This window comes from Megascapheus bottae, chromosome 3 (assembly GCF_031878675.1).
Source record: "Megascapheus bottae isolate mThoBot1 chromosome 3, mThoBot2.hap1, whole genome shotgun sequence".
Taxonomy (NCBI): domain Eukaryota; kingdom Metazoa; phylum Chordata; class Mammalia; order Rodentia; family Geomyidae; genus Megascapheus; species Megascapheus bottae.
The window spans coordinates 46,862,377-46,878,326 of NC_143511.1; the positions used below are offsets into that span (position 1 = coordinate 46,862,377).

A 15,950-nucleotide genomic window follows, 5' to 3' on the forward strand; every position below is an offset into this window, starting at 1 on the left:
GTACTGTAGTTGTATGGCAGCTATCTTTTTTTTTTTTACTTTCAACTGTATTTTCTAATCAATTAAAGAACTGTAAAACTTTTGATCTAAAGATGTTATTGATGTAGAAATTGTTATGTTAAAGTACTAAAAGTGAACATTAATTTAAATAAGAGGTTCAATTACTTTCCATTGCCTTCATCTGTCTAACTTGCTTTTTTTAAAAATGTAATATAGGTTCCAATATGACACAGATTTGAAATCTTCACTTCCCCCAATATTGTATTTTTATCTAAAACAAAGCCATAATTGGTTTAGTACTTTGACGTTAAATTTGCACTGCTTTTTGCAAATGATCTCCCTTGTCATGGAAACAATTTGTCACTGTGAAAAATTACATGACAAAGCAACTTTATGGTGGGAAGATTATTTTGGTTTATGGTTCAGATTTCAGTCTATTATGGTAGTGATTCTGGTATAGCACAGGCCACATCTTGGTAGCCAGGAAGTACAAAGAGAATGCATGGGCTAGTGAATTTCTCTTTTTCCCTTTCATTTCATTTGGGATCCTAACCTATGGGAAGGTGCTGCCAACATTCAAGGCAGATTTCTTTTACTTAATCCATTCTGGAAATATATCATGTCACATACACACACCTCCCAATTTCCCTCTTTTCTTTCCTCTTTTCCTTCCTTTCTCCTTTTCCCCCTTCCTCTCTCCCTCCCTTCTTCCAGTGTATTATGTGAAGTTAATGAAGATGGTTAATCAAAAATAACCGCCACAATTTCACTCTCATATACTTTGATATCCAAATATACATCTCCATACCATAACATTCCACCACAGGAGCCTACCGGAGACATTTCATATTCAAACCATAACATTCCACCTCAAGTCCAAAGGTTCACTTATATATAATAATAATAAATGTGTTTAGTTTATCTCCAGAATCCCCATACACTTCATGGTTCTAGCATTGCTTAAAAGTGTCATTTCAAACTATCTGCTGAGATTCAAGATTAACTGAGTGCCAAAATCGAAAGGAAGATTAAGTAATTCTGATCTGCAGCGGCATTGAATAACTATTTCCATTCCAAAAAGGAAGAATGGTGGCACAGAAACTGTGATAGAACCAAAGCAAAAACAGAACTCAGGAGGGCAAAATTAAATCTCATAGCTCCATATCTAGCATCTGTGTTCCAAAAGGCTCGGGCCATCTTGGTTGTTTTGCAGACTACAGGATCTCTCTTAGGCTAGCAATACCCACTGTCTGCAGCATATTTTGGCAGATGGTTCACATTTCTTGCATCTCTAACTTTCATTGTCTCCATTACATTTTCCCTTCACTTTCATTGCTTCATTCCTGTTGCCTCAGGGGCTTTCTGATATGAATGGTGCCTAGCTTCTCAGGCCTACAGTTGAAATATGGTGGAAGCCTCAGTGACCATGTAAAACTTTTTCATTGTGTATCTCTGTCAAATCAGTATCATTTGGGTAATGTCAAGGAAATGTATATTTTATTGTTGTAGTGTAGCTCTTTTCCTCCCTCACTCCCTTCCTCTGTTCTTTCCTTCTTTCTCTCTCTCCCATTGCCTATGTCCCTCTCTCCCACTTTCTCTTCTTCCTTTCCCCACTCTTGCCTCTCTCCCTCTCCCTCCATTTCCTCCTTCTCTCCCTCTCTCCTTACTTCCTTGTACTGGGCTGCAATTCAGGGCTGTACAGTATTACTCCAGGTGTGTGTGTCAGGGCGGGTGTGGGTGGGTGTGGCTGTATATGGATCCTGGGGCTTGAACTCAGGACCTGGGCATTGTCCCTGAGCTTTTGTGCTCAAAGCTAATACAACTCTACCTCTTGAGCAGTAGCTCTACTTCTGTGTCTTGGTTATTTGGAGATGAGTCTTACACTTTTCTGCCCCAGCTGGCTTCAAATCTTGATCCTCAGTTTTCAGCTTCCTGACTAGCTAATATTACAGGTGTATCCCCTAGCACCCTTTGTTCAAATTTTTATTCATTTTGTAACACTTGAGCCACACCTGATTTTTTTATTAGGCTGACTTAAAAGAGTTATAAATTGCTTGAGTAGCCATTTATTACTGTCTGGCTCCAACTTGGCTCAGTGGTAGCTGTCAGCAAAGCCACCAGCCCTGGGGTGCTATTTGTGTCTATTTCTGTAGGCTGACCAGCTTTGGCCACCTGCAAAATTAACTCTGTTCAAGAAAAGCAAAGATGAACAGGCCCCTCTAGCCCAAAATGAAAGAAACCACACAAACCTTGGAGAGTTGGACCTTTCCTATTCTGTCTCAGGATTACGCATAAGCTTTGTCACGTTTAGAAAATAAGTTATATCATGAATTTCTTTTCTAGATCTCACTAAATGATACAGATTTTTTTTTGTCAGTTGAGGAGCTTGAACTATGAGCCTGGGCGTTGTCCCTGAGCTCTTTAGCTCAAGGCTTACCCCTAGAGCCACAGGGCCACTTTTAGTTTTCTGATGGTTAATTGAAGAGTCTCACAGACTTTAGAGCTTGGGTTGGCTTTGAAGTGAGATCTTCAGATCTTAGCCTCCTGAGTAACTAAGATTATAGGTGTGAGCCACTGCTTCCAGCTAATAATATAGATTTTGATAACATTGTACGTTTCATTTAATTAAAAATTGATGTATAAAAATTTTCTTCTTAGAAGACAATTATTATTTTCAATCAGTTTTCTTATTCCTCCCCCTTCTTTCTTTACCATAGTGTTAGCTGTGATTTCATTACTTCTTTGATTTTTTTTTATTAAAAACTTGTCCATTTTGAAGTCGGTCAGCATTAATAATAAATTAATTATGCTCCAGTACTGCCTTGTAGAGTTTTAGATCTTATGCTATATTACTCCCCCATCCCCCTTTTTAAAAGATGTCCTACTATTATTTGCTTCTTACTCTTTTCTCTTGGCCATGATTTGAATTATTCATTTTTTTGCTTATCCATAATGGATAATTTGTTCCAAACATACTTAATCTTGTCACCCTTTATGCTTTTAATATGAACTTATGCCAGACTTAAGAATTTATCTAGATAAGTTTGTTTGTAGGACAGTTTCATAAAGCTAAATTCAAAATTATTTAACTGTATTTTCCTATGCTTATTTAAAGTAGATCATTAGGTATTTATTTCATTAGGAAACTTTGTTAACTTTTAGAATAATAAAATTAAAAAATATTTTATCATCAAGGTGATACACAATCTTCTGACAATGAAATCAAATAAAAAGTAAGTGATATACATAGGGTTACAGTTACATAAGTCAGGTAATGAGTATATTTCCTTTTGAACAGTGTCACTCACTCCCTTCTCTCCCAGTTTTTCCCTTCCCATCTCCTTCACTCACCAATTGTATAGTTCACTTCCAACATAGTATCTAGTGAATATCATTCTGAATTGGTTACTCTTGGTTCCACGAATAATAAAATTTTGAGTTTAATTTATTTTTTGAGTGCATCTTTTTTATAGCATTACTGTTTATGTAGCATAATAGCACATTATATTATTATAGAATTATAAATGTATGTTTGATGAGCTAATAACCCATGTTATGCATTTTTACTTACAAATTAGGTATGTTTTTCTTAATAAATTACTGAGTTAGTTCAAGTGCAAAAATAATCTCATGCACTAACTTGCCATTGATATCAATTATTCTCTGTTTGAGTTTGCTTTTTAGGTTTTGTGTCTGTTAGGGTTCCACTTTAATAGGAACATCATTCTTAAACTTAAGTCAGTTGGTTAATGTCCACTTTTTTCTGCAGACTAAATGAATTCCAGAAGATGATAGCTACTGACACTTACCATTTCTTTACTGGAAGGATATGCCTATAGAAGTTATTGAAAGAGTCTTAGTTTTTATTATCTTTAAATTCATCACTCAACAACAATTTCATCTATAAATATTTTACTAGCTTGGAAGAAGAGTATGTAGAGATAATTAGGAAAGCTAGGTATTATGTACAAATTATTAATATAAGCAACATAAAATGTAGATATGAGAGATATTCCAAAATACTGGGACATCTGAGAAAATTTTTCATGGAGGACGGGAGAAGTAGAAGTTGAATATTTTTTCCTTTAGTAGTTCATCTTCCTTCCTTCCTCCCTCCCTCCCTCCCTCTTTCTTTCTTTCCTTCTTTCTTTCTTTCTTTCTTTCTTTCTTTCTTTCTTTCTTTCTTTCTTTCTTTCATCTTTCTATTTTTAAAGAAAAACTCTTGTTATACAGTCCAGGCTGGCCTGGAACTAACTTTTGTTCCAGGCTTGCCTAGATTCTTTTTTTTTAAATTAAAAAACGATTAACACTGATTTTTTAACATCAAATTTAAATGTCAAGTTTAACAAACAAATATTCAAGTATGAAATCTCTATACAGTCACTGATGCATAAATTTAAGAACAAAATTAAAATTAAGCTGAGAGTTTATATGTCATAGATACATATTGATCTATATATAAATATGTCTATATAATATATACCGCATCATAGGTTTGTATATCTATATAGTTATATTTACATCTCCAAGTTCATGTCAATGGCATTGAGTACCTGAGTATTGAGTCATTGCTCTTGTACTGTTTGAATCTAATATCCACATATCAAGGAGACCATGTGCCTTTTGTTCCTTTAGTCTTGACTTATTTCACTCAACAAAATTTGCTCTAGTTTCATCCACTTTCCAGGGAATGGCATTATTGTATCTTGACTGGTGGCTATGTAGAATTCCATTGTATACATGTACCACATTTTTTGTATCCATTCATCTGTAGTGGGGCATCTGTGTTGTTTCCATTGCTTGGCTATTGTGAATAGTGCAGCTGTGAACATGGCTGTGCAAGTATCATTATCATATCCTGGGTTGTGATGCTCAGGGTAGATGCCTAGGAGTGGAATGGCTGGATTGTAGGGAAGGTCTATTTTAAGTTTTTTTGAGAAACCTCCAAACTTTCTTTTGGAGTGGTTGTACTAGTTTACATTCCCACCAGCAGTACAGTAGGGTTTCTCCACATCCCTGCCAGCATTTGTTATCTGAGTTCAGAATATTGGTCATTCTGATTGGGGTAAGGTGGTATCTTAGGGTTGTTTTTATTTGCATTTCTTTTATGACCATGGGCAATGAACATTTTCTCATGTATTTCTTTGCCATGTTTACCTCTTCCTCTGATAAGTCTCTCATTAGTTCCCTTGCCCATTTAGTTATTGGTTTGTTGGGTTTGGGCAGGGGCGGATTAGTTTCTTGAGTTCTCTGTAGGTACTGGATATTAAGCATTTGTCTGATGTATTGTTGGTAAATATCTTTTCCCAGTCAGTTGGCTGTCTTTCTACTGTCTTTCTACTTCAGTAGCTATGTCTTTGTGCAGAAACGTTTTATTTTTAGGTAGTTGCATTTGTTTGGTCTCTCTCCAATCTGTTGTGACTCTGGGACTCTGTTCAAGAAGTTTTTCCTGTGCTCATGAGCTCTAGTGTTTCTCCTACTCTGTTTCAGAGTTTCAGTTCTGATAATGCGTTCTTGGATCCATTTTGTATTAATGCCTGTGCATGGTGACAGGCTGGGATCAATTTTTAGTTTTCTACATGTGGCTGCCCAGTTTTACCAGCATCAATAATTGAATAGGCTCTGTTTATTCCACTGTATATCTGTGGCTCCTTTGTTGAATATAAGTTGACTATAGTTATATGGTTTTATTTCTGTATCTTCTATCCTGTTCCATTGATCTTCTGGTCTAATTTTGTGCCAATACCATGCTGTTTTGTTATTATGACTATAATAGAGTTTGAAGTCTGGTATTGTAATACCACCTGCATTGCTCTTTTTGCCTAGAATTGCTTTGGCTATTCTAGGTCTTTTGTTGTTCCATATAAACCTTTGAATTGTCCCCTCTATTTCAGTAAAGGATGTCCTTGGTATTTTGTTGGGGAAAATTGAAATTGTATCTCAATTTTGGTAGTGTGGCCATTTTCACAATGTTGATTCTCCCTATCCATGAGCATGGGATGTCTTTCCATTTCCTGGTATCCTCTTTGATTTCTTTCATTAGGCTTTTATAGTTTTCATTAAATAATTCATCTTTGGTTAGGTTAATTCCTAAATATTTTATTCTTTTAGGGGCTATTACAGATGGGGTCATTTTCTTGATTTCTCCTTCTGTTTGTCTATTGTTGGCATACAGAAAGGCTGCTGACTTTCAAAGGTTGATTTTGTATCCTGCCACTTTGCCAAAATGATTTATTGGTTCTAAGAGTTTGGGACTGGAATGTATTGAGTCAATAAGGTATGAGATAATACCATCTGCAAAAAGGATAGTTTAATTTCTTCTTTCCCTACGTGGATCCCTTTGATATCCTACTTTGCCTTATTGCTCTGGCTAAGGTTTCCAGTACTCTACTGAAGAGAAATGGAGAGAGTGGTCATCCCTGTCTTGTTCCTGATTTTAAGGTAAATGGTTGTAACCTTTCTCCATTTAGCATAATACTAGCTATTAATCTGTCATATGTGGATTTAATTATTTTAAAGAATGTACTTCCTATTGCTATTTTCTCTAGTGCTGTCAACATGAATTGATGCTGTATTTTGTCAAATGCCTTCTCAGTGTCCAAAGAAATTGTCATATGATTATTTCCCTTAGTTCTATTAATATGATGCATTACATTAATTGATTTGCAAATGTTAAAACAGCCTTGCATATGTGGGATGAAGCCTACTTGATCACAATGTATAATTTTTAAAATTTGTCTTTGTATTCTGTTGGCTAGTATTTTATTGAGGAGCTTTGTGTCTGTGTTCATCAGAGATTGTTCTGTAGTTCTGTTTTTTTGTTGGGTCATTCCCTGGTTTGGAATGGTTCCCTCTGCTTCTATTTCTCAGGAGAGTGGCCTTCATTCTTAATCTTTTTGGCTCAGCATTCTCAGTATTAGGACTACAGGTATGTAGTACAAACTGCTTAGTATTTAAATTAAGACTTAGAGTGGACTGTAAATTATCATTGGACAGTGAATTATTGTTGGACCATTTTTCTTCTTTTTTTTTAATAAGCCCTGGGACTTGAACTCTGGTCCTGAGCATTGTCCCTGACCTCTTCAGCTTAAGGGTAGTGCTCTACTCCTTGAGCCACAATGCCACTTCCTGTTGGGCCACTGTTATGGATCTATTTTTATGTTGCTTACTTGATGTCAAACACATTTTGATGTGCCCTAATAATTAAAATTGGAAGAAAAAAAAACTACTCCTACTTGATTTGTAAAAAGACATTCCTGAGCCTGAGTCATAATTGTTGGTAGAGAGAATAGAATATGGGAATGCTTGTATTCATTTAACCTATGACTTAGGAATTTCTCCTGAAGTATTATAATCTAGAAAAATGTTTTCCAGACTTTTGTTGATATGATTCCCATAATGAAAAAATGTGCATTTTTATGATCTTGCATACACACATGATGTGAATATTTGAAATGTTATCTTTATATAACAAAGATAAACATACAATGCTTAATTAAAATTTGAGCTTTAAAATATTTAATGAAATTAAAATTCCCAATTAAACACAGAAGATCTTAGGAAATGTTTTAATCTACACAATGTATTGACTTGCTTTTAAAATTTGTTCTTCTGTTTCTGCTTGCTAAGAATTTATATGTCATTTTGACATCTTCTATCATTATTTGGTGATACTAGGAGATTGAACTCAGGACTGGAACTTGCTAGGATGACATAGGAACTATTCTTTCAATCTGCTTTTGCATTATTTATTTTCAAGATAGAGTGTCTGTGTGGCTTGGGACTGTGATTTTTCTACTTGTAAGACTGAGGAGGAAAGAAACACATTGCTAGATCCAGTCATTGTGTTTTCTGTTTCACAGGGATTGTAGGCTATTACCAAGGTGCTGCCACTGGTTGATATGGAGTCTCTTGAACCTCTTTTTTTTTCCAGGGCTGTCTTTGAATACTCTGTCCTGATCTCTACCTCCGAAGTAGCTAGGATTATAAGCTTGAGGCATTGTACCTAGCTTTATGTTATTTTTTTAATGTTGATTTGATGACTAAGATGGTTGTTACATTCAATTTCTGTATTGTAATCTATAGTTAAAAAAACAATTTGAGAGAAATTTTTTTGCTTCTGGGTATCTGGAGACATGCCTCCCAATTGTTCATAGCAGTATTGTTTTTAAATCTATTTTCCTCCAACAAAAAAACCACTGAAATATATACTAACAGAAGACAAATATATACTAACAGAAGACAGATAAACATGTTATAGCATATTTATATAATGAAGTCATGTTAAACACCACAGTTCTATTATCAAAATGGATGAGTTTGAGAAAATATGTTACAAATAGTGAGATACAAAATATGTATAGTGTATTTAATTTACATTAGATTAAAAATTCAAACTATAAATATGTTAAGTAAGAGTATATATGGCTTTGCAATATGAAGAAGAGAAAGATATCATATTTCTAGAAAATTGTTGCTTCTTGGAGTGGTTAAGGGATGTTAGAGAATGAGGGAACATGTAGGGAACTATAAAGAATATAGCAAAAGGGGCCGGGAGTTTGGCCTAGTGGTAGAGTGCTTGCTTAGTATGCATGAAGACCGGGATTCGATTCCTTGGTACTCCACATACATAGCAAAAAGCCAGAAGTGGTGCTGAGGCTCAAGTGGTAGAGTGCTAGCATTGAGATAGGCCAAGGACAGTGTTCAAGCCCTGAGCTCAAGCCCAGGACTGGCAAAAAAAAAAAAAAAAGAATATAGCAAAATTAGGGTTTTTTTTTAAGCTGGATACTAGTGTGTGCAGACCTAGTTCATTTATCTTTTTCTCTATTTTTTACTCCATTTTCACAGTCAAACTTTGCAGATATCAAATATCTAAAATATTTTCACTAGAAGTAAAAATAAAATAAGCTGGGAAGGGGTTTGGCCTAGTGGTAGAATGCTTGCCTAGCATGCATGAAGACCTGGGTTCGATTCCTCGGTACCACATACATAGAAAAAAGCTGGAAGTGGTGTTGAGGCTCAAGTAGTAGAGCTCTATCCTTGAGAAAGTCCAAGGGCAGTGTTTAGGCCCTGAGCTCAAGCACAGGACTAGCAAAAAAAATAAAAAAAATAAAAAATAAAATAAGCATTTAACTTTACCTTAGCTGGGTGCTGGTGGTGCATGCATGTAATCCTATCCACTTAGGGGCTAAGATCTGAGGATCATTGTTCAAAGTCAGCCTGGCATGAAAGTTCATGAGACTCATCTCCAATTAACCTCCAGAAAACCAGAAGTGGCTCTGTGGCTCAAAGTGGTAGAGCACTAACTTTGTGCTGAAGAACTCAGGGAAATCACCCAGGCCCCGAGTTCAAGCCCTATGACCAAAACAACAACAACAACCACAACAACAACAACAAAACCAAAAAAGGACAACCCTCCCCCTTAAACAAACAAAAAATAAAAAGAACTTTTAACTTTACCTTTTTCATCAAATTTAACCTATGTTTCATTCCATTCTTCATTCTTAACTCCATTTCACATCTTCCTTAACATTTTTGTGGAGGGTTTGAAAAAAGATAAATACGTGCATACAAAACTAAATTGACTGAGCATCAATGGCCATTACCTATAAACGTAGCTGCTCAAGAGGCTGAAATCTAAGGATCTTGATTAGAAACCAGCCTTGACAGCCTCAGATAAGTCCCTGAGACTTATCTCCAATTAACCACCAGAATTGCCAGAAGTGGAGCTGTGGCTCAAATGTTAGAGTCCTGGCCTTGAACAAAAAAAGTTCAGGGACAGTGTGCCCAGGCTCTTAGTCTAAGCCCTAGTCACCCTTTCCCTCAAAAAAAAATTGTTATTAGAGATCTAAATATCAGTGTTTATCCAGAGACGAATAAACAATTTCCAACAAACAGGATGTCTATCTTGATGTGTGTGCTTTTTGGTTGGCAGACAGATGGTGGCATTGAGTCTGTTGTGGAGGTTTCAAAAAGTGACAAGCCAAAGCATGGAAGTATTGACAAAGAAAGTATCAGAATATAGATTTTGGTTTTAGCATGTTAAGTTGAAATAGCACCAGATAATCCAAATAGAGGTATCCTATAGAAATTTGCAAATGTGAGATTAGTGATAGAGATAAGACTACAAGAGAAGAGCTAAGTTTTGTGAGGAAAGAACTATAAATAGAAAAGAGAAAAGTTGATGACTGACACAGTTATTTAGATATCTGTGGATAGTAAGAAGATACCTAATAATTGTGGTAGCTTTAATATTCTGTCTACAGAGCAAGATATTTTTAGTACCCAAAGTTGTCTTTTATGTATTTTTTTTTGGTGCCAGTCCTACGGCTTGAACCCAGAGACATGGGCATTATTCTTAAACTTTTTACTGAAAACTAGCACTCTCCACTTGATACACAACTCTACTTCTGGCCTTGTGGTAATTAATTGGAGTCTTTTCTGCTAAAGCTGGCTTCCAACACTCATCCTCAATCTCATCCTCCCAAGTAGTTAGGATTACAGGCATGAGCCCAGCCTCCAAAGTTGTCATTTTTAATGTTTGAAATGTTTTATGCCTTCATGAAACCAGGATTGTTTTTCATACTTGCTTTGCAAGTGCTCTACCACTAGTCCTTTCAACCCTGGTTATTTTTCAGATACGGACGTGTGTGTGTGTGTGTGTGTGTGTGTGTGTGTTTATTTTTTCTTTAACACCTGCTTAGTTTGGATTATGCATCTTAACTTAAGCCTCCCAAGTAGCTGAGATGATGCCAGGCATTTACCATCATGCCAGACATTTTTTTTTTGCCAGTTCTGGGACTTGAACTCAGGGCTAGCACTCTACCACTTGATCCACAGCACCATTTCTGGCTTTTTTAAATGTGTGTGGTACTGAGGAACCGAACCCAGGTCTTTGTGCATGCTAGGCAAGCACTATAACGCTAGGCCAAACTCCCAGCCCAATGCCAGACATTTTTGCTAAAACAGAGCCTCAATACGTTTTTATTCAGGCTAGCCTCAGACCAAATTCTCCTGATCCCCTTTTCAGTAAGTACAATTAAAGACTCAAGCTACCAAATCTAGGGTATCATTTTCCTACAAAAATGTTTTCCAGGTAAAATTTATATAAGAAAATAATTATTTTACTACACATGTATTTTCATTATTATAATGTTTAGTGAAATTTTGATTTTTTTTCTTTTGCTTCACACATAAATTCTGAAAGTTTTTGAGTATGGCTTAATACATAATGTTCAGCATAAGTGTGCTTCATCTTAAATTGATAGAATAACTATTATACTTGTACTTTTTGTTGAAAATCTCTGAATATGTCACAGGAAATGAACATTATGATAATAACTTTATTGTGAAAGCTAGTCCTAATGCTGATAATTAAAATTTAAAGGTTATAATTTTTTTCTTAGACATACCAGATTACCAGAAATTTAACTTTTTTTTTTCACAGAGAGAATCAGTACTAAAACAGGAAATAAGTGAGCTTGTAAAACAGAAGATTGCATTCGATGAAGAAAATGTTTTCTTGCGGAAAGAATTCAATGACTTGCAAAAGAAATTTAAAGATAAAAGTCTTGAAGTTAAGGTATGTTGACTTGTACATAGTTTTATAGGACTATTGCTTTGAAGTCATGCTTTAAGCTTTGTCAGCCTTTGTGGCACAGAAAGTGACAGGCTTGGAGGAAAAATTGCCCGAGGCCCTGCTGTACTATACAGTTTCTCACATGTGAAAACTCTGATAAAGATGCTTTAAAGCTAAGACTCCAAGCTTTATAACTTTCAGATAAATAGTTAATGATGGAAATGGAGCTAAGAAAGTAGGAGTGTGAATAAGTGGCTTCTTGTAATTAGATTCTGATGGGACTGGCATTATTAATTGATAAAACCGAGGTCTGGGAGGATATGTCTGTGTGGGTCTCAAAAATAGCTGGGGACAGCATCAAAGGCAGCTTGATCAATTAATGGGCTCTTTGCAAATGTGTACTCATCAAAGCTGTCATCCAGTGAAAAAATATGACCCATCCACCTTCATGAAAAGAGGCCAATAAAAGTACACAGGTGACCTTGGCCGTCAAATATAGAAGAAGGCTGCTGTGAGAGTAAAACAGCACAGCTTATATTTGCTGATTTGTTCTCACCTTTTTTTGTTGTTGTTGTTTATCGGCCCTCATGGTACTGTTCTACAGGACACTAAGGAGTGCGTACAGAATAAAGAAGAGCAAAGCAGACTGGTTATAAAAAATCTGGAGGAGCAAAATGAGAAATTAAGTACTCGCTGCGCTGACCTGCTAAATGACCTGGAGAAACTGAGGAAGCAGGAGACACATTGGAGAAAAGAAAAGCAGACCATTGATACAAAAATAAAGGTATACAATGAGAATGGAATTCATGCGGCTATTCTAGATCTAACTTCTTATCAGAAGTTTAATACATGTTTTTTTCTTTAAATAACAAGTTATATATTCAAATCCACCAGTGGGGACTAGCATTAATTTATATTCTTTCACTTAAGACCCACAGCTTTTTAAAAATTGATGTTGCAAAGCAGGAAACTGACTTCAAATAGTTATCCTAAAATGTAATCATTAAAAAATAAAAGCTATTTCATTTTGAAATAAGAGGTTTTGAAAAAATATTTAGAATTTAGAATTTGACTTTTAAAAATTAAAACTTAAAGTTATATAGTTCAAATTCATTGAATATAGTTTTAAAATGGACTATTACATCAAAGTAATATTTTTTCTGTGCCTTTCTGTTTTTAAAACTTATTTTTCTTATTTTCTATCAAATTTTAGGCTTCTCTTTTGTCGTACATTTTTATTTAAAAGGGCAGAAACAAAGTTAGTCTTAATTTATGTGCACATAAAAAGGATATCTGGTTTAAATAAATATAAATATGTAGTCCACAAATATATAGTTAGTAAGATATTTTTGTATCTATGTTTGTGTTTGTGAATATTTAATTTAGGGAAGGAGAAAATGTCTGAACACATAAATCAATCCATTGTATTTTTAGAGGAAATAATATTGTCTTAGTGTCATGTACAAAGAATGACTTAGCCATTAAATTAATTACATTTTAATACATTCTATTATTTACTTATTTATTTTTATTTTGGTGGCACTGGTTTGAACTTAGCTTTTTGAGTGCTAGGCAGATACTCAATTGGGCTACACCTTAGTTGTTGTTTTTTTTTAAAAATACGGTCTCATGTTTTTGTTCACAGTCCTGCTTATGCCTCTCAGTAGCTGGGATTATAGAAATGTATCAGCATACCAGTTACCGTTAATACAACTAAAAATTTGAATCTAACCCTCCATTCTGTCTTCTAATTATAAGACTGAAGCTACTAACAACCAGAATTATTGATGAGTAGATAGTATGTTATTTTGTTGTTTCTGTTATGTTTGGGTCTTTCTTTATCTTCATTTTCTAAATCTGTGATTTTCTCTTTAATTATATGACTTTTTGTAAATAAGACTTCAAAAATTTTGTAAATTTGTAGTAAATTTTATTATTTTCCATTGTTTTACTGTAGAGTTTATGTGATAAAATTTTTATCATAAAGTTTTAATCTCTTTAACTCATTTTGGGGTATGATGCACATTTTTAATGAACACCTTTTAAATTGTATAATTTAGAACAGGTAGCAGCTCATGCCTATAATCCTAGCTACTTAGGAGGCTGAAATATGTGGATTATGGTTCAAAGCCAACCTGGGCAGAAAAGTCACGGACAGCTCCAAGACAGCTCCCAGGTCCTGAGTTTAAGCCCCAGGACCAGCAATATAGATGATTTATAATAGTAATAATTATATTACTATATAATTATTATATAATAAGAATAAAATAGTAATAATTTCTAAGTTGTTCAATTGGTTTCAAATTCTTCTTCTTTTTTTTTTTTTGGTTGTGGGGCTTGAACTCTGGGCCTGGGTGCTGTCCCTGAGTTCTTCAGCTCAAGGCTGCTGCCCTGCCCACTTGCCTTGGTTTCAAACTCTTGATTAAAATTTTTCTTCTCAGTATTAGAATTTGAATTGAGCCCCTTATCAGTGCTATTCTGTACTTGTTATACTGTACTGCTGAGCAACACAACCAGCCTTCTCTTCGTGTTGATTTTTTTTTTTTTTGAGATAAGGGTTTCGTTGAAACATAGCAGGATTCTGTCTGTTCTAGAATTCATACTGTAGATGGGATGACAGGTGCAAGTCTCCACTCCTGGTCTCTTCAGTTGAGATGGTCTATGTACTTTCCTGTCCCAATATTAGCCTGGACTTCAGGTGCATATCATTGAATGGGAAGGAATCTTTGAACTTTTCTTTCCAAATTGTCCTCAGACCACAATTTTCAAATTCTTTTGTTTTGTATGTTTATCCTGATGTCAGTTTCTTTCATCTTTTTTAAAAAATTTAATGTATAGAGGGGTTACAGTTATATTCACCAGATAACCAGATAGAAGGTGCATTACTTCTCACACATTCTCATGTTTTTGTCATTTCCCTCCTCCCACCCCCTCCTCTCATCTTTTCCTCCTTCCTGTTCCCATTTCAAATAAATAAACATATGTACAATATACCAGGTAACAAAGTCAGATACTGTAACAATATGAGATTAACCAAAGGGCAATAAAAGAGAAGAGGAAAAAAAAACATAGTACATTAAGAACAACAATCACTCATATTTAAGCCCTTGTTTCCATGTCCTGGAGGTCCATTAATTTAGCCTCATCCTATCTGGCCTTATGTGTCTAGGGTTTGAGCTATTGTAACCCTCTGCTAGGAGAGTTCTAGGTTTGTACTTATTATTACAAATGAGGGAAACCATTGAGCCTACTTTCTTTTGGGAATGGCTTACATAACTTGTACGACTTTTTCCAAGTCTTTCCATTTCCTTACAAATGGGGCAAGTCTTTCTTTCTGATGGTAGCATGGAATTCCATTGTTTATAAATACCACATCTTGTTGATCCACTCATCAACTGAGGGGCATCTAGGTTGGTTCCATGTCTTTGCTATGGTAAATAGTGCTGCAATGAACGTTATTGTTCTAGTGGCTTTAGAATTACCTGGTTTCCGGATGATTGGGTATATGCCAAGGAGTGGGATTGCTGAGTCATAGGGGAGTTCTATGTTTAGTCTTTTGAGGAATTGCCATACTGCTTTCTATAGTGGTTGAATGAGTTTACACTCCCACCAACAGTGTAGTAGTGATCCCTCCTGGGATCCCCATCAGCATCTGTTATTATTAGATTTCTTGATCCTGGAATGAGGTGGAATCTTAGAGTTGTTTTGATTTGCATTTCTTTTATGACCAGAGATGTTGAGCATTTCTTCATGTGTCTATAGGCCATTCTTATTTCTTCTTCAGAGAAGTCTCACTTTAAGTCTTTGGCCCATCTTTCAATGAGACGGTTGTTTCTTTGAAGGTTAGTTTTGGAGTGATTCAATTTTTTGAGCTGTTGATATATTTTAGATTCTTTGTCAGATGTATGGCTAGTGAAGTTCTTCTCCCACTCTGTGGGGTTTCTATTTAACTGGTTAGCTATGTCCTTTGCCATTCAAAAGCTCTGCAATTTAACGAAGTCCCATTTGTCCAAACTTTATTTAATTTGTTGTGTTTCTGGGTCTTTATTAAGAAAGTTTCACCCTGTGCCAAGGAGGCCTAATGTATCTAGAGGCTGGAATAAAATCTATCAAATTCTTAGTTTTGGTAAGCAATGGTAATTTTTTAAGTGTCTGGAAAAACATCTTTAAATAGAATAAAATATTGTTGGTGCTAATTTTTTTTTTGCCAGTCCTGGGCTTGAGCTCAGGGCCTGAGCACTGTCCTGGACTTTCTCAAGGTTAGAGCTCTACCACTTGAGCCTCAGCACCACTTCTGGCTTTTTTTTTCTATGTATGTGGTACCAAGGAATTGAACCCAGGCCTTTGTGTATGCTAGACAAGCACTTTAACC

At 35.3% G+C, this 15,950-nt stretch overlaps 1 protein-coding gene across 1 annotated transcript in view; it reads left to right on the forward strand.

The window, feature by feature from the left end:
* Cntln (centlein) overlaps positions 1-15,950 on the forward strand; it is a 197,786-nt gene that overhangs the window by 32,070 nt on the left and 149,766 nt on the right. Inside the window, exons 4-5 of the mRNA XM_090330032.1 lie at positions 11,447-11,581; positions 12,183-12,362. Coding sequence (XP_090186158.1) covers positions 11,447-11,581; positions 12,183-12,362 — 315 coding nt within the window. The remainder of the gene's footprint in view (positions 1-11,446; positions 11,582-12,182; positions 12,363-15,950) is intronic.